The 27,507-nt window shown below is 41.0% G+C and overlaps 1 protein-coding gene across 8 annotated transcripts; it reads right to left on the bottom strand.

Moving 5' to 3' along the window:
* Positions 1-396: 396 nt before the first annotated feature.
* Positions 397-27,310, bottom strand: Ppm1k (protein phosphatase, Mg2+/Mn2+ dependent, 1K). 8 transcript variants are annotated; one of them, XM_017592617.3, is made up of 9 exons: positions 26,977-27,195; positions 26,091-26,182; positions 21,468-21,585; positions 17,841-18,358; positions 16,005-16,105; positions 9,356-9,521; positions 8,799-8,943; positions 7,815-7,949; positions 397-4,580 (listed from the first exon to the last, which is right to left on the bottom strand). In XM_017592617.3, the coding sequence occupies exons 4-9, from the start codon at positions 18,278-18,280 to the stop codon at positions 4,449-4,451; spliced, it is 1,119 nt and encodes a 372-aa protein (XP_017448106.1). In that variant the 5' UTR covers positions 18,281-18,358; positions 21,468-21,585; positions 26,091-26,182; positions 26,977-27,195; the 3' UTR covers positions 397-4,448. The 8 variants fall into 8 exon arrangements, with proteins under 8 accessions (XP_017448106.1, XP_063142111.1, XP_017448108.1 ...); XM_063286041.1 differs by lacking the exon at positions 21,468-21,585 and adding an exon at positions 26,461-26,599 and having other exon boundaries at positions 26,977-27,194; XM_017592619.3 differs by lacking the exons at positions 21,468-21,585; positions 26,977-27,195 and adding exons at positions 26,461-26,599; positions 26,698-26,970.
* Positions 27,311-27,507: the final 197 nt, after the last annotated feature.

Here is a 27,507-nt window from a genome sequence, read left to right as displayed (position 1 = left end):
GCACCTCAGGGAGCATTCTTGCTGAGCGTGCTGGATCAGACCTGCCATCCCTGCCACTCAGTAGACTCCAGCAGGAGGATCGCTTTTTTAAAGGCTGTGTTGGCAACTTAGTGAAACTGTGTTTCAAAATAAAAACAGTGAAAAAGGCCCGGAGACTTGGCTTAATGGAGGACCCTTGCCTAGCCTTTGTGAGGCCATAGCTTAAATCCTCATTACAAATATTGAAAGAATTTTTTATAGCATCTTAACATTAATTGGCAAATAGAACGTGGCTACTGAAGGAGCCCTCCTTCCCCCACCAACAACTTATCCTTATTGATCCTTACCTTTTATAATGTTCAGATCACAGACACAATAAACACAGAACAATCTGGACGCCAAAAGACAGAGCAGGAGTTTAGGAAGAGTTTATTATGTGCATTTTATTAGGATGTTTTCAACGTCGAGATGGGCTTTTATTTTTTTCCTTTGTTCACAGTCACTCTAGCAATACATTTAAAACAATAGTCAAATTCACCACAACTGTACTGTACCAAGTAGGACTTTGACAAATTACAAAAGATATATTCACAAGAGACATGCAACAGAAGTTCAGTTAATTTAGGTCATACCACAGTGCTGACTTTTGTACTGGCACCCAACCACACAGGTCAGTTGCTCTTGCTGGTGGCACACATTTGAGTTCTCAAAATCTAGAATTCTGTGACTCCGTGAACCATTCCAACCATCAATCAATCAATGGGAGCTGCCACAGAAACTACTGGCCAAGAACAACAGGCAAGCCAATGTCTGGTTTCTTCATCTTGTTAAACACAGCTTGCTATTCCTGCTTAAGGCATTCTCATAATGAAAACTAAGAAATTCAATGTCAGGGAACAACCCAGACCTTATGGCCCCGTGTTTTACAGGCACAGGTATATGGAGAACCCTCACAGTAGAGGAAAACACAAATGCGTGGCTACAGTTGTCTAACTCCAAAGTGAACTCCCCAAGTCCCACGCTGAAACAGTTTCATAACATGAAAAGCATGTTATGTTAGCATGAGATTAATTACATATCCATTATTAGAAAATTAGCTAATAGTCAACTTTTAAATAATTTCTATATTTTAGATTATATGCTACTACCTTTTCAAAATAAAATTTTTTAAATGTTATAATATGGGAAAGCTCATATCAAACAAACAGAAGCAAAACTGATCCCTTCCAAGGGATTCTTTGACCCCAGAGAGGGAAAAGAAACCTAGATTTGAAGCAGTGACGAGACACAAAGAATCCTAACAAATGAACAGCTGACAGGAAGCAGGACAACATTTACTTTTGAACTGATAAAATAATTAAAAATTTATAATCTTAAACTGTCTCAATACTTTTTAATAATGGTTCACCAAATAACTGATGGCAACACAAATTTTCTACATACTGTATGTAAATGAAAGGCACACATAAATACAATATACTTTCTGTATTCTATCATTTATAGCCACATGGCAACCCCCCAGCTAAATTGATACTAAATGAGAAGTTTGTAAGAACGGTCCCTTATTTTCCACTCTTGTACCATTTCCAATAACAGAGGCACGCATGTATACTTATCAGTAAGGTTTATAATATACTCTTTAAATTGTATTTTAATACTAAAACTTAGAAAATAAAGACATGTGTATTTTTTAAAATTAACATGTAGTTTTATTCAGGTTTGATCTTAATAAATGTGTGTTAAGAAAGAAAGCCTCTAGGAAAGGATGCAGCCCGGCCCCTGTGGAGACCAGTACTTTTTATGCTTAATCAAGGAGGACTAAATTTGTCTTTTAAATTTCTTTCGGGTAAAATCAGGCATGAAAGCACATGCCTATAATCTCAGCACTCAGGAGGCTGAGACAAGTCTGTCCAAACACACACACACACACACACACACACACACACACACACACACACCTACCTACCTAACATCACCACCATCAAAAACCTTTTCCAGATGAAACAGGCTCAAACACGCCCAAGGCTTTCATCTACAGATTCCTCCTTGTCAGGTCTAGAACACACCTTCACCTAGGAACGACCCTCAAACCTCTGAACATCACAAGTTCACTCTCGATCCTAGTTTCAAAGTAAAAGGGGGAACCGCAATGTGAAGAGCACAAAACAGAAACAAAGCACACACCACATTCCACTTTTATGCTGGAGAATTTTGCTGTGCACATAGTTTACACGTCCTCCATATGCTCAAAAGTTGTTTTCATAGTTTTGTTCCAACACCGGACTCAACAAGAAAGCCCCAAAGCTCGGCTACTCTTCCCGTGCTTCTTTGGACAGCACATACATCCTCTTCCCCATGTTTTGTCCCTTGACATGGGGTCTTGCTATTCAGGATTACTGGGCCTCCCCAGATGTTGGAGAACTGCACGTGTAAGGTAACATGCCTGAAAAATGTTGTTCCTTTCAACTAATATCCATGAAAAGACATTAGATTCTTTATTGAGGACTTATTCTTTATTTTTACTAAATACTTGAAACAAAAGTTAAAGAAAGAAAACATGTCAGACTTGACAGGTATATATATATTTCATTGTTTTTGTTTCTGCCACCAAAGTCCAAGCTGCTTTTAACATTTCCTGTTCTTTTCAGATCCCATAATTTCATATTTAAATTACCACACAACATGTCTGCCCCTGTTCTTTGGTTATCACACATAATAAAATGTCTCTTACAGACATTTGTTGTTGATATTCTGTTTTGGGACACAAGCTGTGACTCAGGCTACCCTGGAACTTGCTCAGGCTAATCTCAAAGTTACCATCCTGATTCCCTTGTCTCCTCCTTAAGGCCTGAGATTATAGGTATAGGCCATCATATCTGGCCCTCATATTTGTTTTTAATATATAGTGGTTATCTACCAATAACCACTGATTCTTTACTACAGAGAATCTGACACTCAATGTGTTGAGTGTCCTTAGAGATAAATAAATCAATAATTTACAGCTAGCTGATAAATGCTCCACAAGATTGTTCCCTTTAATTTTATATTACTTCAAAATATACATATATACACTCACTGCACATATATCAAATTCACATTACCCTGTGAAAATATAGATCAATTCCAAACACACATTCAGGGATTCACAGTTTGACAGAAGTTTTACATGTAGGTAAAAAGGGGTGTGGTTTTACCCCTAATTTACATAGCAAGCTGATGTGTTTGAACATCCTTTTTAAAAGATTTATTCTTTTGCATAAATCTTAGAAACAAGGAAAATGAACCCCAAGCTATGTCTATAACAGTATTAGTTGTTATAATATTATCTTTACTAATAAAGGACTCAAATTGTTTACTGTGTGCACAGAAAGTGATATAAACATACTATACACAAAACACACAGCAGCAAACTTACATAAGACTGATGTTGTCAGTGTTTCACTTTACATATTTTGACCAAAGAGTCTGTACAGTCTTGGAGATTAAGGAACAGTTACAACTATATAGCATATTTAACTACATAAAAATAGAAATGGATGGGGAAGGGCACAAGAAAGCTATCTATAAATATGTATACACTTTAGCCATGTCTTTTGCAGGGTTAAATTTCTTAATAAGTGATCCAGAGTACACCGTAACAGAGAACCTAGGTTTTATTTTCACTCCTTGGTACATTAATTAAAAACAACCCTTGTATTCCTTTCTTGGAATTCCCCATCTCCTGGGTATATGTTTCTCACACTTCTTGAATAAATCTATGCTTGTTCTGCTCTAAAAAAATAAAAAAAATTAAAAATTAAAAGGTAAAAGGCTGAAGAGGAAGACTGTTTGAACCCCGGAGTTCAAGGTCAGTCAGTGAGGACCTGCTTTCTACGGAGAATGGAAAAAGAAACACTAGCAAAAACAGATTGGCTAGCAATCAAAATTTAGAAAACAAACTGTCGGGGTTGGGGATTTAGCTCAGTGGTAGAGCGCTTGCCTAGCAAGCGCAAGGCCCTGGGTTCGGTCCCCAGCTCCGGGAAAAAAAAAAAAAAAAAAAAAAGAAAACAAACTGTCCAACTGAATAATGAACAAATTTACTAAAAAGAAACTAAATTTGCCTCTTAGTCTTAAAAACTTAGAAAGCCAAATAGATTTATCACTCATCAAATGGACCAAAACCGCTTCTTCTCTCACTCAGCTCAGAGATGCGCATCGGCTTCACAGCTGTGTTACCGTGCTTTCACTGAGCATGTGCAGTTGACCATAATGATGACCGTGCTTACACTGAGCATGTGCAGTTGACCATAATGATGAGGCAGATTTATGAAAATACTACTGGGTGTGCGGCTGGTAAGCTTATATATACTCTGTTGGGATCTATCAAGTTACAATGACACACGGGTACAGGTGGCCTTCTGTGTGTTACCAGTTTCTCGATAAACCCACTGGCACACTGCTGCACAGGAACACCGACTCTGAGCTGACGATCAGGCCCATCGCCCGCTGGAGGCAAAGCTTCTGCTGAATGAGAAGGTTATCTCAGAGTTCTTGTATTTTCCCCAGGCACCAAAGGGCACTACTACGGCAGTGCTGTTGTCTTCAGTACCGTACTGAATTGCCTGTAGGCGTGGAGAAGAAGAGACAAGCGCTGGAGTCAAGGGACCTTGTGCCAACAACACACAGCATCCTTTCTCTAGAAGGCCAACTGGCCCTACACACACTTTACAATACAAACGCAATTACCTAACAAGGTTTGGGATGATTTCACCCTGTATCCATGTACCATACGGTTATTAAGTGCACATGAATTACAGATGGCCCAACTATATCCTGTCCTCCACTGTAGCAATCTTGGCAATAGAAATTACCTGTGCTCCTAAAGAGGACATGCCCAAAGCCCTTAGCATGGTACCAATCACGGTCAAGCCTTAATAAGTGCTAATTTTAACCAACAAAATTGCTTGTTGGATGGAGTGAAGCCCAAGAAATGAAGGAGATTGGGTGAGGGGTAAAAGGGAAGAAAATACGACAACATCTTTGTATGAAAACACAGCTAGAAACCTACCACTTTATATGCTACCTTAAAATTTAAAAATCTCAGAAATGGATATGCACAAGGTTATAACAAAAATGTTTTTAATATCCCTTCTTCGATGGATAATCAGACATAAACTTAATTGTCTGCAGCAGGATTATAAATCACTTTTAGGGAGCAGTTCAAATAGATGAGTGCTGGTCAGTACTGTTCGGAAGTGCTTAGGGTTACAGTTAGCATCAAACAGATCAAAGAATTTTACAGCCTGGGGCCAACACTGCAAAGGAGAGCATCGGGAAAGATGTCTGGTAGGAAAAGCTTCAAGGCTTACAAACCAACTGTAAGGAAAAACACGTGTTTAAAGTGTGTCAAGTATCATTATATTTAATGTACAGTTGTTAAAATGGTGACAAAATAATGGGCAGAGAGGAGAAAAGAAATAGAAAGCATGAAAAACCCCATGCTAAAAGTCAACTCCACTAACAATAAAAATGCAAAGCTAAGCAGTGAAAATCTCCATTTCTCTCAGGGCTTTGAGCCTCCCTTACTAGTAGAGTGCTCACTTAGCATTCAAGAGGCCCTAAGTTCAGCTCCCGGTTACTGCAAAATAAATGTATTTTACCACTTCTCAAATCAGTCAGAAACGTCTCCATATTTGGAGAAACAGAACTACACACATACGAACACCACACCCACCCATAGTCCAAACTGTAAGTGAACAAGTATTTTTAAGGGGTTATTTGAAGAGGCTGTTCATCCTCTTTTCTTTTCTTCTTTTCTTTTCTTTTCTTTTCAACTAGGGGAGGAGAAAACATGAATTCTCACTGCTACTCAAACTAATAGAAACTCTGTGCTCAAGGAATCCTCCTGTCTCAGGCTCCAGAGTAGCTGGGACTACAGCCATGGGCTACTCATGCCAAGGCTGTTTTTCCAAATTTAAACTAAGGATGGTGAGCTAGATGGCTCAGTGGGAAAGGCACTGTCCATCAGCTGTCCATCAGGTTGTCCATCAATCTGGAATACCAGAGTTCAATGACTCGGACTCACAAGGTGCGAGGAGAGCACCAACTCCTAGAAGTTGCCCTCTGACCGCCGTGACACGCACCACAATATCAGTGTGCACAAAGACACACGCACACACCCACAAACTCAATAATGAAGAATTTAACCTAACAAGGTAAGAAAATATCTGAAAAAAGAGACATACCCAAATAGATACAAAAGCTTATTTTTTCCTTCTATTTAAAAAATACCTCTCATCCCTTCTATGAGAGAATAAGCACACATTTCTTTTTGGGAGAACTATTTACGGGACAGAAGTAAGAACATTATTATGTTCTTTTTTATTATTATCATAAATATTTTTATTATAAATATTATTACCTGTATAAACTAAAGTACATCTATTTACAAGATGGGTAGCTGAGTTTAAGAAAATGTATTTATCCGTGGACTTTGGCCTATTTCTTCAATTTCATAAGCAGCTTGTGACTTACTACTTAAGGTAGACAGCCCAGATGGCAAGTAAATAATTTATGCATTATAATAGTGCTTGTCCATTAACGCTAAACTAAACATGTAACATTTTAAAAGTAAGGTCCACCAGTCATCGTGCATAACCTGTAATCCCAGACACTGAAAGGTGGAAGTAAAAGGATCAGGAATTCACGGCTAGTCTTAGCTATGGTGCAAATACAAGGCCAGCCTGGGCTACATAAGAATGTCTTCAAAACAGAAAAAAGAAACTACACCCACACACACACACACACACACACACACACACACACTCACACACACACACACACACTCACACACACACACTCACACACACACACTCACACTCACACACACACACTCACACACACACACACTCACACACACACACACTCACACACACACACACTCACACACACACTCACACACTCACACACACACACTCACACACACTCACACACACACACTCACACACACATACTCACACACACACACACTCACACACACACACTCACACACACACACTCACACACACACTCACACACACACACTCACACTCACACACACACACTCACACACTCACACACACACGTGTGCAAATAAAAGTTAAAGAAAGGTCTTATGTCTTAATCACAAATATCAGTCCTTAAAAGTCTGGGCCATTCAAACTGTAAATAGTGGAAATGTAACAGAGGTGTTGAGTTAAAACATAGTCAGTGACTTAAAACCACAGTCTATCAGGACAGACTAGAAGTGCCTGTTACATATTCTTTTCTGGTTATTACCCATTTTCAAGTTTTAGCCCTGACTGATATTCCATTCATTTACTTCCTGTATTTTTATTGGTCCCTTTTATCACCCAGTTAGTAGGCAAAAGTTGACTATGCTTTCATTGCTCACACTGGTTATTTACTGGGAACAGTGTAGTTCCAGGTCAAATGTTTGGATTCAGGATCCTTGGCTTGAGTAGGTTTGAGGCTCAGTTTTGTCATGTGGCCTGGTCTCTCTGTTTTCCCTTTTAATGAAAAGCTCGACCTCAGAAGATCACAGTGACGGTGCTTTTATGTTACCATATATGGATAAAATATTATTTATTACTGTTATAATTACTACTGTTACGCTCTTTCAAGATGCGTTCAAAGTCAGAAGGTACGCTCCACATTCCCTTGATGTATGAACTGTAAAAATCTGCTCATGAGAACCATTACACAATCAAGAGTCAAATTCACTGTAACACTCCAGGTGGAGCCCCATTTGCTGGCCTGGTGCTGTCCCTAATTCTCCTCTCTCTGGGAATTTCCCACTAGAAGCTCTGCTACGTCACCTGCTCAGTCACAGCATGAGCTGCTTCTTTAGGATCGTGGCACTGGTTGACAAAGTCGCAGATCTCTTGACTATTCACCATGAAGTTAATCCCGTCGGTGGTGAGGACCAGGAAACTGTCGTCAGCGTGGTAGAGCTGCAACCAGAAGCAAACAAACGTTGACAACAAAGAAGACGGTGCCTCTGAATGACTCAGTAGTTTGGAAATCGTATCTACTCTTCAGAGTGCTCATCTGTGCCGTGGTTCATTGGCAAACTGAAAACGTAGCTAGGAATCAACACCGCTCAAGATAAACCAAACATTTACCTAGTGATACGAAGAAAAAGGTCAGACAGACAGTCAAATGCTGGATCTAACGCTGCCTCTTATTTATTTGACGTGGGCTAGGGGTGGGGGAGGTACCTGATATGCTTTAGGCCTTAGCATTGTTTCATTTCCTTGTAAAATGAGGATAGCTTGGTATCTCTTTTTGAACAGAGGCTGCCACATAGTAGATATGATATAAGTACTGGTTGCATAAAATAAACGTGAGATATCTTTAAGACTGGAAATCCTTTCTTAAACTATGAACATTCATGCCCTGCCATTTGTAAAGTCCACATTATACTGGGCTGACCCAAGAGCTCTAGAGCAGGAGGCAGCAAGACATGTATCATGTTAGGGCCAGTTTAAAGTAACAGAGGCACTGTGCTGTACAAGTAGAAGGGCTGGTTGTTGAGTTCAGTTGAGGAGACAAGCTGACGATGACTTCCAGGCAGAGATAATGGATTTGAATGGCAGGCTTTGGGAAAGGAAGGACAACAGAGGCTGTCTACCTGGGGAAAGCAGAAGCCAAAGATTTCACCCTCATCATGCCAGAAATAAGCATCTTATTTTAAGTTTACACAAATTAATACCCCTTTAAAAACATCTTCCCTTCAGGTAATCTTCAACGACAGCCATCAGTGTGAGACAAGTCTCAGAAATTCTCTGATTCCTTCTTACCTTAATCCTGGTTGTCTCAGGTTCTGCTATTACACCACTGGCTTTAAGATCCAAATCTCCAATACTCCTTGTCATCGCAAGTCTGCCATTTACATGGGGCTGTCCCAGGCTATTCCAAGCTACAAACCCACCGCATTTCTTGATCCTAGTTAAGAAAGAGTAAAATTAATAGTAATAACAATAACGATAGAACGTGGCATTGGTTTAAACACCAATTTTACATATTGAAATATGAGCCTAGTATGTCAAAACTCATAATCCAGCCACTTGGCAAGGTTGAGAAGGAAATGAAAAATTTAAGCCATATACGGTGTACACACCTTGATAATCCCAGCACGCGAGAGGCCAAGGAAGCAGGGTATAGATGTAAAGCCAGACTGGGCTGCACAAGTCTCAACAAACCCAAACCAACCCAAACAAGAAAATCTGCACTGCGGTAGTGGCTGTGCGCCTGCTTACAAGAGGCCCTGGTGTTTTACATCAGCCCCGAGGAAAACAGAACACTGTTTCTATGGCAACTATAGCTATCAACCCATAATAAGGGGGGGTGACAGTACCTTTCTTTCTCATCTTTTCTCTCTGGGGTATGGTCAGTGGTCAGCTTCATGGGTTTGCCTTTTCTACACAAAAGAGCCCGGCTGTCTCCAACACTGGCTACCACCAGTTCAACACCATCTCTCAACAGGGCTACTGTTGCAGTAGTCCCAGAGGTCAGGAGGCTTGCTACAAATATTATAAAATAGAGTATCAGTTAGCGATAGAAATGTTCAGATATGGAGTTTTAATTACAAAATAAAACAGAAGCATGATAACTTAAGGCTGGGAAGAACAGTTCTAATTTAACAAGAGCTATGTAAATGAAATACAAACTATGTAAGTAAGATCATGCAGATTATTTAACTCAGTAACAAGGTGCCATACAAACGAAAACCGTTGGTAAACTAATTTGCTTAGCAAAGCACCAGTGTCTCCAAATGGTCTGTGCGGGGAAAAGCAGAGCTGATGAAAACTAGTAATTATGATGCCTTAGTGTGCCTGACGGGCGTCAAAATAAAACATGAACATGAGGCTAATCTGGCTGCTATGACAGGATGACAGATCTGCTGGGTCCATTAAGTGAGTTGACTTTTTTATAATCATGAGATTTGGGTTCTTCTATTCCTTCCTCCCAACCAGTGAAAGTACTACCAGTTAATAGGTGAAGAGAGAAATACAAAGTACAGCCCATGTGTTCTTTAAGTTCTACTGTGTACATTCTTCCCTCTAGAACTCTGTCAATTTACACGCACGCACACATACACACACACATACGTGCGTGTGTGCACCCACCAATTAAAGACCCATACCCTTTTTCTCTGTTTGCTCTACACGTGAAGAAAAGTTATAGCCACCCTTAGATGACTAGATCTGAGTAGTAGACAATGAAATTCATTCCAGTTCCTTATAAACCTGGTACAGTAAACACTATTAGCTCCAAAAGTATCCAATCACAAAATCTGCAGCCAAAACAAACAAGCAGGACCAGCTGCCACTTAGGCAGCCTTGCCTGGACAAGCACATGTCAGCCATGTGCATTTTCTCTGCCATCAAGTGAAGCCTCAGGTTACTGGGCTTGAGGTCACTACTCTTCCTTCTAACCAAGCAAGCCACATCTGTGTGTCTTCCTCTGATTTAGTCTAACGTCATCTGTTCTATATTGTTCACTACTTACTAAAAATATTTAATGTGCATTGAGCCTTGTGAAAAGTGGGAATACTGTGAAACTATGAGCCAAAGAACAATATAGCAAAGTGGAAGAAATTGAGAAATAACTCACTTAAAGCAGGAATTATCTCTAATAAACATTGTTAATTCTTTAACAAACACTGTCAATTTTTATATTTGATTAATTTTTAAATTTTGTATTAAAAATTCCATGTCCAATCACTTGAGTGTATCTCTGTAATATTTGTAGAAAGTCTCCTGATCATGCAAAGATGACTTTTACTCTACCTGGTGATTTTAGAAAACTTTAATTGATTTAATTGACAGTCAAATCTTTCCAAGGTTTGTATTTTAAAGACAACTTTTAAAAATCACCCGATAATGCATTTTAGAAAGAGATGTATACATTTTCTGGTAATTATATTAAAATGCCTGCTTTAATCAGAAAAGGGAAAAGCATGGATAAAGTGTACTCCATCTTCTGTAGTCATGCTGAGTTTGCTCTACTGAAACACAGCATGTACAATTGGACTATTTTCCCATTTATCTCTTGATTTTGGAACAGTTAGGTCAAAGCATTGTTATCATGGCAACGTGAAGATATGTCAGTGCATGACATAAATGTTTCAACAAAAACATTAGTGATGCTTATTATTACAAGTGTTTTAGCTTTCAATTTGAAATTAGTCAAAAGACCATACCACAATGGAATCTTAACAGGTCAATCAACTATTTCATTTTCAAATTATTTTAAAAGGCAGAAAAGAGAACATAGGAATTTATTAGATGCTACCAGTCCAGGGGATCCTCTACTCTTGGTGTTAGCTGTCAGCAATGGGCTTTTAAACCGTTTAACATTTTATAAATGCAATTTCAGTTTGGGTTGTAGTTCCCAGCTCTCTTCCCTCTGAATTTAAAGTGTTTGGGGTTTTCTCAACTCACCTTCACAGTTTCAAAATCTGAGGATATATGGGGAAAGTGTTAAGAGGAAGCATTGCTTCTGGCTATATTTTCATTAACTTAGAAGTAAAAATTCTCACTTTCTGCCTCCTAGCAACAAAACTATAAAACTATGACTTCTTTCACTGAGCCTTGACACTCACTGGAGAATTTCTTCTGCAAGTCATCTCAACTAACGGGACAAGGAGGACGCGGGACCCTTCCAGTAGTTCAGACTAGGAACTGTGGACTCCTTCAGCTGAGACAAAATTAAGCAGATCTCTCTTTCCACTGAAGCCCGGCATAGAGCGTCCACAGGCTCCTGGTCTAGTTCTCTGCCACAAATAACACGCACAGAGGCAAACGGGAATTTCACCCGGAAATTACGCTCAGACATAACAAACCTGCAACACAAGGGAGAGCAGAGAAAGAGCTGCAAAATAAGGAAAGGGTTTCTATTGGTGAAGACTACACGAGCAAGTCACATAATATTCCAGGAGCTGCCAAGTCAATGAATTCAAAACTCAGTAGCTTAGAGTTAATAATTATTGATCATTCCAAGAGAGAGAAAAAGGTATGAACATATGCATCTGTAAGAAATGAGACCAGTGGTGACACTGACATGCATCTGCGTGTGTGCAGACGCATGCATGTGTGCATGTGCACGTGTGCATGCGCACGTGCGCACACACACACAAACACACACACACATAATAGCTGGTCTCAAACACAGGAAAATCAGTATTTTAATTGAGGCAGAAAAAATACATTATAGATTTAGTTTGTAGCAATATTAGAACCATCCCCCTAAACAAAATCATTTATATTTGTTAAGTAGTACATAGAGAGTGTATGTGAACTATAGTATATATTAGCTGACTAGGGTTTCAATAGACACAGAGAAGGACAGAGAAGGAAAGCAGCTCCTATGCCAGAAACAGGACATAAGGCATTTGTTCACAGCATATTTGCTCACAGTAAGACAGCAATTTAGCACGGAGAACTTTATCCAGTTGGACAACTTAAATTTGCTGTTCACAGGTAGGCAGTGTGGATCTTGACTGATAATACATATTTATATATTTATGTAATCCTAAGTATTTCTGCTGTTCTTTCTCTCTTTTTCCTCAGTGTTGTAGGTCAATAGAAGAGAAGAAAAGTAATCACAATTTGAACAGCAACAGAAAGAAAAAAATCTAACATCACCCCCCCCAGTGATTATTAAGCTGTGTAAATAATAATCCATATCAGCCAATATTAATATTGCTGAACTATTTATTAGAAATGGGTGTTCTTAACATGTATGATTCATGAACACTAAAATGAAATAAACAACCTGAAGCAGTTCACAACACAGTAAGAACAACTCCTCAAGGCTGTTCACATCTGGTGACCTCCAGCATAAGAGGAGCATTCAAAAATACTGTGCCCAGCTATAGGTACAGTTCAGTGGCAAAGCACTTGCCTAGCAAGCCCATAGTCCTGGGTTCAATCCCAGCACAGAAAGCAAATTTGCCTTTATAGCTCTTGTTATGTTGGGAGTTTAGTTACCTACAAAAAAGAACACAGAATTTGAGGCTCCCACACAGCGTGCCCATCGATAGCGCCCACTCTGAGTCTGAGCAGTTCTCCTCCTCCTGATGTCATCCTGAGGAGCGGTGCTGCTTTCCAAGCACAAGCACAGCACGCGTCAAGTACCTATAGGGTAGATTGCATTATGATCTGAGGTTCCCACCATCCACTTTGTTAAGTGTCTATTTGTAAGAAATAAAGTGATGGTATATTAACTAATTACTTGGCTTCATCAGACATGAAAGATGTGTGACATAAATCAAATTTAAACATCTTGAAGGTGATGCCAAAAAGGTTGGAGACTTAGCTCAGTGGTAGAACACTCGTCTAGACTGTATGCATGAGGTCTGTTAAAAAAGGAATCCGCACTCCTTTACAGGAAGGGCTCAACAGAAGTGAAAGTAAGGCAGATGTAAAGAAATGAGAAAAGACAGGAAGTAGAGAGGGTAACTGTGGTCCTATAAAATGTATGCTAGCTACCCATGACTCTGAAACACTGCTCCCCCAACATAAACACATGTCTGTGCGTGCATGTGCGCGCGCGCGCACACACACACACACACACACACACACACACCAAAAGAGTACTATCTACTTTTAAAATATTGATAGTGCTTCAGTATTTCAGTTAAAATTTTACATTTCTTAAATTTGGATAACTTTGAAACCGTAAGAGATAGAACGAATTCTTTCACTCCAATCCTGAAAGGCTAGCATATAGTTTCCTATCTTCAGTAACTTTAATATGCTTGATAAATAGTTTCCTAATGCCATCTGGAAGATCTGCACAGATAATCTTTAAAATAGTCCCCAAAACTCTGATTTTTAAAAAGCAGAAATATGCACACACACAGTGCACAGCAGAACTGTTAAAACACTTTTTAAACATAGCATTACCATACACTGCCCTATCTTGTTTTCTCTCATACTTTGCAGCAAATGACCATTAAGAAGCAGAGTAAGTCTTAAGACATCTTCATTTAGTTCTGAGATTATCCCAAAGTGTGACAGGGGAACTAAATTAAGCAGTCTAACCTAATTTTACTATTAGAAATAAATGATACTTTAGTTCTTTATTTAGCTGTTTGATCATGTGAGTCAGAGAGTCTCATTAAGATACACATGTTAAATGTTATAAATTCAATGACTAAAGATAAGTGTTTTAAAATTTGACACCAAGGCTAGTATTGATGATTTTAATCACCAACATTGATTAGATCAATTTTTACAAAGCTTGTTTGCCCATATGTAGGGTTAATAAATCTTAGTGTTGGTCACGTGCCAATGTTCTTGATTACTGTATTCTATAATTCATAGGCAGTAAACACCGCTATCTGTACAATAGCTAGGGCATAATACTGACACTACAGCCCACAGTGCAGTGATGATGCAGTCAAATTCACAGCCAACCTAGCAGTGGATAAGAACACAGCATAACCACTGTTGTTAGGAAAATGCTAGTTGTAACAGTATGCACTTTTCTCTGTGAGTTTGAAGCCAGCTGGGATTACACAGTTTTAAGCCAGCCTGGGCTGCTTACTGAACCTTGCCCCAACCTACCCCCTTAAAGTAAAACTGAGAAAGCGTTTCACTTCTTCTTCATGTGTTAGAGCAAAAGTTAAATTTTGAGCATAAACCTCACCCTCTGTTAACTCCTCTTTAAAGAGGCAGAGAGGAACTTTAAGGCGAGTGGTGTCAGAAGAAGAAGACAAAATAGTTTCAAATAATCCACCAAGTGAAAACTTTATCTCTACAATATGGAGAAAGAGTGGATTGGTTATAAGGTGTTCCTGGGGAGTGTGATGGTAAGGTCTCAGCAAACAGGAAGGGGCTGGAGGTGAAGCTCAGTGGTAGAGAGCTCTTGCTATTAAATATGCAAATGAACACGGCCCTAATCTGTGAGTGAAATGGAGAGAATTTCCATCCAACTGAATGGTGTTTCTGTGGCGCACTTTTCTTATTAAAGGTAAAGACAGAACTAGCTACGATCAACATTCCCACACAGCCCCATGCCTTAGGAGGCATACATTGGATGGTGGCTGCAGAAGCTTTGAAAGTTAACATTAATAGAAAGACATTTTTGGTGAGCTAACTGAAAAATCCTGGACATATTTTCCTGAAACTAGAAACATTAATTTTTAAACCTTATACACAGTACACAAACTTTTAAATCCACCTGCCATGTCCTGCCTTGTTTATACCCAACAAAAACAAAGATATAGCTAGTTACCACAGGAACGTTGCAAGCCTGAAAAACAGAAGACAAATATTCTCTTCTGACTATACAAATGGATGCCAATTAGCCACTTTCTATCATACTTAGGACCGATTGCTAACATCTCTTTCTCCCGCAAATTATTTACTTTGTGTGTGCATGAATATGTCTTCACTAAGTGTATGTATGAACGAGCACAGCACATGTGTGAAGGTTGGAAGCCAATATATGGAAATTGTTTCTCTCCTTTCACCTTGTGAACCCTGGGAATAGAATTCAGGTGATGAGGCTTGGTGGTAGATGTCTTTACCCACTGAACCATCTCTCTGATCCCCTATTTCTTACAGTAATGCTGAGTGATTATCAACCTATCGGATGTAATTGTCCTGTAGTAGTTTCATTCGTGGTGAGGTGGTGGTGGATGGGATTCTCTTAGTATGGACATCTTGTCCATAAAATTACAAATCAAATAGATTGAAACATTTAAAAATCTTTTTAAAATTAAAATTCAGTAACAACCATTTTGGAGCTTTCCCTTCTACAAGGGTTTGAACATAAAAGTGAAACATATTATTGTTAATTATTATAATTATTATTTAGTTCAGATTCTAAGCAGCATTTAAAAATGATTCTTTGTAAAAAAAAAAAAAAGAAAAAGAAAAAAATGATTCTTTGTATAAAACTATTTCTACAAAAACTCCTGCCACTAAAGGCCTACATTTTTTGTCTTGACGTGTCAACCCTCAAAGCTCTGAGGAATGCCATGGCTCACTTACCATCAGCAGACAGGTGGGCATAACTTGAAAAGGCTTTATCTATTTCTAGAAAGGCCAAGGTCAGGACAGTTTCCAAGTCTTTCTCCCGAGGAAGCAAATCCCTTTGTGGAGAGGAAAGAAAACCAATCATTTTGAAGTAGGTTTCTCTTTCCACAGTCAATCTTGCATCAGTCAAGTCATACAACAGACCTCACAGCTTTCCTCTCGGGTGCTTTCACTGAAGATCTAAGGATCCAGAAAGATTTATTGATCTTGGAAGGTACTAAGTATGATGAACTGAACTGTGATACTCTTGGACTGAGGATCAGGCCATTATACTCTGGTGCTTGGCTTCATGCATGCATACACACACACACACACACACACACACACACACACACACACACGAAAAGCTCAAGGACATCCTTGTTTGTCACAATCAGGTTTAGCATAGTCTGGGATTATGTGACTCTATCTCAAAACAAATAAACAAGTCTTTCTGAAGACACAGTCAAGCGGTAGGGGCTTTGCCTCACATGCAAAATAAGTAGAGAAAACAACCAACTCCAAAACCCTCCTTATTCATTTTGTATGTTTTCATGCTGTGATGTGTGTGGAGGCTAGCAGACAACTTCTTTCAGGTAGATCTCTTCATCTATTATTATGTGAGTCAAGCCAAGCTTGAATTCAGGCTTGGTGATAGGTATCTTATCCTCTGAGCCATCTCACAACCCCAAAGTCCCTAGTCTTAAAGAATTCTTGGGCTGGAGAGATGGCTCAGTGGTTAAGAGCACTGACTGCTCTTCTAGAGGTCCTGAGTTCAATTCACAGCAGCCACTTGGCTCACAACCATCTGTAACGTAATCTGATGCCTTCTTCTGGTGTATCTGAAGACAGCGACAGTGTACTCACACAAAATAAATAACATGTTAAAAAAAGTTCATGACTGTAACTGCCACACTGTCTCCTTTCTCTAATTCTAACAATATTGTGGTCCTCAATAATATAGTTAAGTATGTTGACTTGAGTGAGAATAGCTCTCCAGGTTCATACATTTGAATGCTTGGTCCCAACTTGGTGGAACTGTTTGGAAAGGATTAAGTGTGGCCTTGATGTGGATGAGGTGTGTCACTAGGTAGGTTGTGAGACTTCAAAAACCCACACCATTCTCCAACACCATGCTTGCCTACCTGTCACCATATTCCCCACTATGGTCATAGACTTTCTTTTGAAACTGTAAGCAAGCCTCCAGTAAACTTTCTTTTATAAGTTGCCTTGGTCACCAGGTCTCTTTATGAAAAATAACTAAGACAATAAGTAAACCTACCTGTGCTGATTAAACTCTTCTTCAGGACTAGGGGGATATCTCTATGTGTAAAGTATTTGCTGTACAAACATGAAGACCTTCATTCAGATCCCTAGCTCCCATAAGAAGACAATGCATGTCTTTACATAGAACCCCAGGGGTGGGCTCATCGTCTAGCCAAAACACTGAGCTACAGGTTCTTTAAGAGACTCTATCTCAAAAGGTAAGGTGGAGAATGATACAAGAAGACACTGATGTTACCCACTGGCCTACACACGCACACACAGACACATGCACACAAGTAAAATTTCCCACAAGTTATCTTTGTACTTTATAATTTACTTGAAATGGATATAAATCTAAGGCTGTAGATTCGGAAATGCATTTCTGGAGATAACCACCAGTTCTAGATGCTATGTTGACTACTACTCACTGACGAAGTGGCCTGTGGTCACTCAAGTAATTTGGTCCATACTGAACGTTTCCAACAAAGGGAGAACATTTCAACAGAAAGCCCAGAGGAACTTCAAAGCCAAGAGGATTATACCTACGTAACACATTTTTCCATGTGTGTGTGACAGAAGTCAGCAGCTGCAGGGCCTCCATGCCCATCATAGACTGCAAAGTATAGCACCTCTTCTGTCAACTGTGCGAACCCAAATCGATCTTCGTTTTCTTTTCGTTTGCCAATGAGGGAGGCACAGCCCACGTTCTCCAGGCTAATTTTGGGAATTGGCTTGCCATACTTGATGCTAGGTGGCAACAGAATTGGCTCATCAATGCGGTTATCCCAGATCCCAAAATTGTCCCAAGTGGCTGGCTGCCCACTTCCGTCCGGATCAAACCGAGAACACCTGGGCTCCGAAATGGAGCAGTAGCAGGCAGGAGTCATCTGTCTGTGGTCCTGCAGGAGGATGGAGCTTAACAACACTCTCTTCTTCACCTGGTTCCTACCACTTCTCACCAAAGTAATGAAGGCCGTTGATAACATAGTGCAACTCCAAAGGCCCCAGTCACAGGGAAAGACAAATAGGGCAATAGTAGAATTCCTTGAAGAAAAAGGATGTACCTAGAGGCGGGGGGAAAGACAGTCACAGTCAGTAATTCAGAATACTGCCAATACATCCCCAGCCACCAGAGACAAAAGCCATAAAAAGACTGACATTACGTGTGTGTGTGTGTGTGTGTGTGTGTGTGTGTGTGTGTGTTAGGTACCCTACATCATCCTCGTCTTAAGAACATTGAATCAAAAATTTACCTACGCTCCTCACAGTGTTTGAATTCGATAAATGTTCGATAATATGCACATACAAACACACGCTTCTCCCATTTAGCCTGCTATCACATTGGGACATGGTTAAAATGAACGTTTTGATTCAGCTAGTCTGAAGTAAGGTCACATTGTACACTCCTAATCAGCTGCGATCATAAGTGCTGGTGATCGGGCCACGCTTTGTAAGTTAATATCCTTTCTCCACACAGTTGTTCTGAAGAAAAGATAATGTAAATGTTAGCAATAACAACCTCTCCTAAGGATGGGAATAAGAAAAAAGCTCACTAATAGAATATTTGTAACAATTCTGTACTCTAAGAGCAGCTAAGCTTTAGCAAACACACAATTTTAGATCAGAGTTTGCCTTAAATATTTTTATCTATTAAGAATTTCATACAGTGTACGTATGTCATATTCACCCTAACTCTTCCGACCAACTCCTCCAAGAGACACCCCTACTTCCTACCTCCTCCCTTTAAAAAGGGGGTAACTCGTCAACTCCAGTTCGAGTTGCCCAAGTTCTCTTGTGTGAGGTCAGTTGACCTACCAGAGTCACCCAGTTAAACTGACTCTCCCTCTCCTAGAGACCATCTACTGTCCATAACTCTTGAGTTAGGGGTGGGCTCTCGTGCACCCCTTCCCACTCCACACTAGAATGCTGACTGGCTTTGGTGCCAGCATCCATAGCTGCCCTGCACTTCTCAGTTCAGCAGGCCTCCGTATACAGAAGTCCCTATTTCACTCTGGTCCCTCATCCCCCATCAGGCTCCTACAGTCTTTCCACTTCCTTCTCGATGATGGCCCCTTATCCTTGGAGAGAGAGTATGATATGGATGTCAGATCTGACTTTTAAGATCTGTTAATTACTAAACTTTGCTTTTCATATTAGCATGGCCAATGTCAATTGGTTCCATGTAAACATCACCTAGCAAAATAAGCCAGTTCCTTCCAGTGGTGCTTTGTGGTAGGTGCTCATGAAGTGGTAAAGCAAGGATCTGGGCACTGTTAATGGCAAGCAGTCCAGATTTGTGAGCACGTTACCTATGCATTTAGGATAGCAGTGTAGCTCTCCTTTCCTCTAAAGCCAGCAGCTCACCAACATCCAAGACAGTCAAGACTCTACGTTCTCCTTTTCTTCTTTGAAAGAGAGTCTCACTTTGTATCCCTGGCTGGCCTGGAACTCACTATGTAGACTAGACTGGCCTTGAACTCATAGAGATCCATCTTCCTCTGCCTCCTGAGTGCTGTAAAAGTAATGGTGCATGCTACAACACTTAAGACTGTACTTCTTGAAACCATTGTTGATTCTGCATTTCTACTTAAAAACAATCCTAAATCTTTCTTGGTACTAAGAGAAATAATCAGGGAATTCTAACATCCCTGTAGCTAGGGCTGTGTTTCTGACACTTTACCATCCACGCCAAGTGCTGCGCAGACTTTTCTCCACAGCACTTTGTTCTGTTCCTTTATAAATGAGAAATTAACTCATGAGGCTAAGATGTGAGTGCAGAAAGAAGTATATAGGTAGATTATTCTCAACTATGTAAGTCAGAATTGTATCTGTAGTGGCTTTGCCTGTAGACCCAGCTACTGAGGTCAATGAAGAAAGAAGAGTCATTTTCATCCAGTTCAGATTAGTCTAGAAAACACAGCAAAACACCAATTCAAACAATCAACATTATTTCATAATAAAATGAATTTTAAAAAATCTATCTCTTCTGGGCCTGGAGATATGACTGTATCAACCTCTCCAAATGCATAAACAGACACACACACACACACACACACACACACACACACACACACACACACACGGCCAATTGGAGTCCATGTATGTAGGAATGCATTACAAATTTCAAGCAATAACTTTCAGGTGAAATTTTAGAAATTCAGCTTAGCCAAGGGTGGGAAGGGTTGTTATCTTCTTTAACAGGTAAAGCAGTCAAACAAAGAATGCAGTACCAATTAATTCCCTTAGAAATTGTGATGAGAATGGGGTTGGGTAGGGAGAGGGATAACTAGCACTAAGGATGTTTGGGAAAGCCATATAAACTTTCTAAAACGTATACATATACATGTAATATCCTCCGTGTGGCTCAGGGAGAGGAAGAGGAGAGAAGGAGGGAAACCCTATGCAGGAGATAATGCTCCCTTTGGAAGACATAAGTAGCCACATAAAAAGCCGAGTGCTAGAATATCTTTCCCCTAGTTATCGGTCAGGGGTGTCCCAGAAACTCCTTAAACATTGCAGGCTAATGTCATTGTTCTCAGTTGTCCACCAGAATTATATGAAAGACCCCACTGCTGAAACCAGAGAGTGCTTTGTAAATTCCTATCTCTATACCACTGCAGGCGGGCATCTTTGTGTTTGGACTGTTACTCATGCAGAAATTCACAGCCCATCCAAGAGAATAAGTGTTTGTAGAGTACTCAAGACAAAAGTGGACCATTATGCTACATCTCTCCTCTGAAGGGTTAGGGATCAGCAAAGGTAGTGGTTTGCAACCTGTGGGTCATGACTGCTTTAGGGGTTCAGCAACCCTTTCATGGGGGGTTGCCAAAGACCATTGGAAAACACAGGTATTTACATTTATGATTCATAACAGCAAAATTACAGTTATGAAGTAGCAACAAAAAATAATCTTATGTTGGGGGTCACTGCAACATGAGGAACTGTATTAAAGTGTTGCTGCGTTAGGAAAGTTAGACCCACCGCTCTAACAAAATGGAGCAGAAAGGTGCTAAGATCCATCAACTGAGGAGGGGTGGTGGGAAACAGTGTCTTCTGAACGTGACACATTACTGCAGTGGGAAACTCAGAGCAGATGTGGTTGCCTTCACAAGACCAAATGAGTCAACACTCAAGGATGAAAGGGGTGGACTCATGGGCACTCTTCCAACTCACCCCTGAGGTGCTATGGACATTCTTTGGAGAGGGAAGTCAGTTTTTCTTTATGCATGTAGTCCCTGGTAGGCTGATAATGCTGTCTGGATGATTCCATACCCACGAATAGATAGATAGCCTGTATAAATTGGAAAGAGTGGTCAAGGGGGGGGTGAATTGAGGGGAGGTGGGATTAAGGAGTATATTTTAGAGGAGTTAGGAGGAAACGTTGGGGAGGGGGTGCGGTAAGTGCAATCAACATACATTGTATGAAATTCTTAAAAAAACAAAAATATTTTTGGCCAAATTTTGAGAGATACAGAAAATGGGTAGTACATACTACGGTGTATCTATAAGGGTGTTTTTAGAGTCCAAGGGATATGTTAGTGGTCAACTAACTCATTCTAAATATGGGCGGCACCACAGGACACTGAACAGAAAGGGGAGGCTCCCTTACGCAAGCTTAGTTGTCTCCGAGAGGGGTGTGTTTGGTGCTGATTGAGTGAACAGAGAGGGGTGTGTTTGGTGCTGATTCAGTGAACAGAGAGGGGTGTGTTTGGTGCTGATTCAGTGAACAGCAGATTCCAGCTTCTTAAGCCTTTGAATGAAGATTCACACCAGTGATTCTCCAGGACACTCACAGACCTTCAGCTCATTAAAAATTCAAATAGTTCTTATGGAGTTCTTATGTTAGTTCTTATGGAGGCCCATTAGTTCTCACCAGAACAAATTATTTGGAAGCCTGGGCCCACCTGGCCCCAGAATGTGCTCTCTGGCTCCCCGTCTAGGGGTACCCATGTTCCCCTCCTGTATGACTTCCTGATTTCAGTGCTGTTTGCCATAAAGTACTCATCAGAACACCTGCCAGCACCGCGTCCTTGAAGACCCAGAGGAACATGAATGAAAGTCACTTAAACATTTTATTTTTCACACCTATTGATTTATCTATTTATATTATGGGGAGGGGGTGCCTTGGTGTACATGTGGAAGTCACAAGACTACTTAAAGGAGCTTGCTCTCCTTCCGCCATCTTGGTTCCAGGGATAGAACTCAAGGTCAGAACACTAGAGTCTTGGCAGCAAGCACCTTAACCCACTAAGCCATCTCTACTGGTCCTAAACAAACTTTTGTTTTTTTATAACATTACTCCAAGGCACAGGCTTCAATAAAAGTGTGTGAGATTTAGGTGACAGAATTGAGAAATATCGAACTAATATAACATAGCACATAATGGTTACTGACAGAGGTAAGTGATACAGCAGTTATAGCAAGTCAAAAGAAGACAGATTACCAAGGTGCGCTCTCTGTCTTCAGTCTGAAAGCATGTGTACCAAAGGTCCTGTTACTTAGTAGGCATGCACCCACTTCAGAGTTATAGGACAGCAGAAAATTATTCAAGTTTTACAACAGGTCTCCTAGGATACTCTTGTACTTCTTTTATGTTTCTTTGTATGTTCAAAAATAAATAACAATCAAATGGTAAACACAACTGCAGTCTGAGCAGAGAACAAATATCCACAAGACATATTATTGGATGGTAAGATAAGGTAAAAGTGGAAAGTGTCTTTGAGCCTATAAATTAAGATTTATCATCAACTTGACCTTCCTTTTATATTATTCACACTGTCACTTCAGAAAGTCAGCAGCAGGGCAGTTATAGAGAAGCACCTGCTGGAGGGCATTTTGCTGGCAGAGGTTCAATGTAAGCAGCTATACAGCTGGCTCCTCAGTGCTACAGTAGAAGGTCAGATTTAAGTGGTTCTCTCTCCTTTGCCACACCACAACTACACCACACTGATCCCTTTCAGAGCCTCAAGAAAACTATTCAAAGGCAACTTGTGTTCCCAAGCTATGTGAAGACTTCCGATTAAACCTGCTCGCAACCCAGGGGTGTAGCTTAGTGGTAGAGCAGGGTTTAGCATGCATAAAATCCTCAATTCAAAAATCTAACCAGCCCTACAAAGTCCAAAACACACACACACACACACACACACACACACACACACACACACACACACAGAGAGAGAGAGAGAGAGAGAGAGAGATACAGACACACACACACACATAGAGATACAGACACACACACACACAGAGGAAGAGAGAGAGAGAGACAGACAGACACAGACAGACAGACACAGATAGACAGACAGAAAGAGAGAGAGAGAGAGAGAGAGAGAGAGAGAGAGAGAGAGAGAGACATAGAGAGGAGAGCATCCTCACCCCAAACCAAACAAAGCTCTGTACACTGAGAAAGATTTCGCCTGCTTAAAGTTTGGGGGGAAAGCTACATCAGTCTGAGAGGTCTTGGAATACCAGCAGAAACGACCATGAACTGAACAGCAGATGAGGGATGCAAAATGGAAGGGTGAAAGACCACACTTAGGACAACCTGACAGGATCCTAAGCATTCTCTCTGCCAGCTCAGTGACCCTGAGCTCGGAGAAGCTCATCGGTTTCTCCACTAAGAAGCAGCGCCTAACAACACCAGTGTGGATTAGAAGTCTAAGCTAACTGATGTGAGTAAACCATTTAAACAATTATATGTGAGCTTTCAAAGTGAAAGCATCCATCATTCCTGTTACTACACAAAGCATCCCAGACACCTTAAAGGAATACCGAGCATATACACAAAGGCATGTGATTCAGTCCACTAACAATAAGTAAACTTCAACTATGCCAAGGAAGAAAATAAAGACAAATGGTTTGCCTGGAATCCTAGATATACAACACAACCAATCCAAAATGTATTGGTAATTGTATATAAAAGGGGGAAAAGTACTCTTGCCTGAAGTATTTCAAATTCTTTCTTATTTCTCAACCAAAACAAAAATGCATCACAACTTAACCACATCAGTCTTTAAATTTATGTTCATGTCCAAAATTTAACATGCACTCCAGGGGCTGGAGAGATGGCTCAGAGGTTAAAAGCACTGACTGCTCTTCCAGTTAACCTGAGTTCAATTCCCAGCAACCACAAGGTGGCTCACAACCATCTGTGATGGGATCCGATTCCATCCTCTAGTGTGTCTGAAGACAGCGACCTTGTACTCACCTAAAATAAATATTTTTTAAAAAATGCATTTTAGCTTACATTCTCTATTATAAATATATGAAAATATGCCTTTCCCACCATTTCCACATGATTTATGTGACTAAGCCTTTCTCCCCCATCTTCCTCCTCAACCTGCTACTTGAAAATTGACAGGAAAGAAATGAAGAACTAAATAAAATTGCAATGTTAGAACAACATCAATGCCATATAAGTAACTCCATCTAGCAGGAATCTCAGCTCAAAAAGTTAAAGAAGCTGTGAGAGCGTCATAATCACAGATTGTCTTCAAGAGAGTACTGTGAAACACACATTTCCAGAGCGGCAATCTCAGGCCAAAGACATCCACAAAGGAGCTTTGTGGGGTGGTCCACCCCTAGATTCTCGACACTTGGAGGGGTGAGGCAGGAGGGTCAGGAATGAACGGCCCGTCTGGACTACTTAAGACCCAGTTAACAAGAAAAACCATCAGTAAACAGAGCACCTGCCTCGTAAAGTTTGCAGATCACCATTTCATTTCATAGCACAGGGACCCCCACACACAAACAGATGCAAGACTATCGCACCAACTTTACTTTTCATACTTCCCGGTCTTTATACTTGCTCAGTAGTTTAACTCCAGAGCTGTTCAATTTCATTTTTGGAAAAAGGAGGCATTATCTCCATAGCAGGTTTTGACACCGGGAATTTGAATGCCAAAAACAACTCAAAGAGGAAGTTCATTCTTACCACTTTACGCAAGCACCCAGCAGGATTAACTAACTGGGGGTTCTGACAATCAGCAGAGGGCTTAGATTTTTCCGCCCTCTAGGAAGCTGGTGAGGTAACTATAAAGTGGCACTTTGTTATCTTCCCATAATGGAAACACATGATAATTTTTATATGTATGTATGTATGTATGTATGTATGTATGTATGTATGTATGTATGTATGTATGTATGTGGCAGTGCAGGCCAGCACAGGCAGTCACAGGTTAGAGGACATCTTGTAGGCATACCTTCTCGTGCCCTAAAGTAGGTCTTGGTGCTAGAAATCAGCAGGCGGTCACTTTTACTAGTCAAGCCACATCACCAGCCTGATTTTTTTTAATATTCTCAAACTCCAAATTTCTTTACCACCATCCATCATCACCAGCAAAAACCCAGTGCACCCCAATAAATAACTAAAGCCATCTGAAAACTTCAGAAATGAACTTTAGAAAATCGGCAATCTTAATGTCTTTATGTCCTCTTAGAAGAAAGAAAATGTATTAGTTTACTGGAGAAAAGAAAACAACAAAAAGGTCAACGACTCCCTTAGGTCGTATGTGAAAGTCTGTTTGGATAGGCGAACTGAGAATACAGTATGGAAAAGTATTACTCAACTCTGTGAAGGGGTGTGTGTGATGTAGTCAAGGAAAAAGAGACTCGGATTTCTAGAAAAACAATTATAAACAAGAACCCATTATCCAAAGCTTCCTATTTAATGACACTTGTCATACAGTGGTGAGCTGGTTTCCAATTTCCACAAGCTCCAACACACACCAGCAAGACGACACCCTCCCTTCCGCGAAGCTCTGGAGATCTGGATCTCAGGCCGCCCCCAGGTTTTCTCACCGGGGTACGGGTCCAGCAGAGGCCACATCTGCTCAACCGGGTTGGTGCACACCTGGGGGTAAGGGGCTTCGCAGTTTCTATTCCTGCAGCTCCTACAACGAAAACACCAGTGGAGCTTTTGAGACTCGAAATTTTCTAGCTATTTCTACCCAGAGCCTCAATCTTTGTCTCCTCCGGGTAAATTTTCTCTTATGCAGAAAGCGGCTGCGAAAACCCGCACCTCGAGCCACATGTCCCTAAGATAGTGCTCTCCTACCAAGGCAAAACACAAGCTCTCAGATCCAAACAAACCGCCAGGGCTCCACAACCCTTTTCTAACCAGTCTCTTCACAAGTCCCGAATGGACAGGGTTCTGGGCTGGTTTACTGGCCTTGACCAAAGCTGGACGTGGCAGAACACTCTCCAGCCCGGGCAGCCCAGCAGATCTCCCGGCATCCGGAGTCTTCTGGCCGAGAAATAGGTCCGGAGGAAGCCTGTTATAGCCCGCTGGAGCGCACCAAGGGGTCTCGCTGCGAGGAATCAGAGCGGCTTCAGTTATCTTAGCTCGCTTTCTGATTTTTCCATGGGACCCCGCCCATCCCACTATCCCTGCTTCCCTGGCGCTCACTTCCAGCCCGAGGTCAAGTTCAAGGCCGATCGGGGCTGTGTCTGGGGAGCCGGATGCTCGGGCACAGCCGCCGAGGGCCTAGGCGAGAGCAGCTGCTCTCCACCTCGAGAAACGGGGAGCACATCGAGCCCGGAGAGATGCGCGTAGGACTCGGCCTCAGAGTAAGCTGCAGGAACTCATTTCATATTTCTCTTTCTCCTTCCTGAAGACCTCCGGGGACCGCCAATGTCTTGTCAATAACCTAGGAGAATAAACGAATCGAACTCTTCAGGCTCTTACCTTGTAATGGCTTGTGTCTGTAAATTTCTTAATTGGCTAATGGAAGGAAGGGAAGGCTTTCTTGGATGATAAATAAAGCTGAGTTCTCTGTTGATTCTGATCTCCAGACCAAGCAATTAGAGAAGCCACAGCCTCCTCCACTCCTGGAAATTCTTGAAAAAAAATTTCAACCGCAGCTGGCCAAATGGAGACCCGGAGGAGTATGTTTCTGATGATTGACAACAACGCTAGCCAGTTGGTGCTCAGCAGGGCAGGGCTCCTTGCCCGCCCTCAATCTGAGCCAATTACGGATCTAGATAAGAACGAGCCTCCTGCACTGGCGATTTGGCCTCTCAGATTGCCAATTAAGCCCTGTAGACAGACGTCAAATTGGGCCAGTAGCTGTTCGACATGGCGCCCCGCCCTCCCGATGAGCCTTGGCGGCCTCGAATCAGACGCCAGGGACCTTGTTTTTCGCTAGCCACAGGAAGGAGTATCGCTTCTGCCAGAGTTATCTTGGCTGTGACCCGAAAGAGAACAGGACAGCTACGC

Source organism: Rattus norvegicus, chromosome 4 (assembly GCF_036323735.1).
Source record: "Rattus norvegicus strain BN/NHsdMcwi chromosome 4, GRCr8, whole genome shotgun sequence".
NCBI classification, from domain to species: domain Eukaryota; kingdom Metazoa; phylum Chordata; class Mammalia; order Rodentia; family Muridae; genus Rattus; species Rattus norvegicus.
The sequence above is the reverse complement of the archived record's forward strand: the minus strand, read 5'-3'. Positions and strand labels throughout refer to the sequence as shown.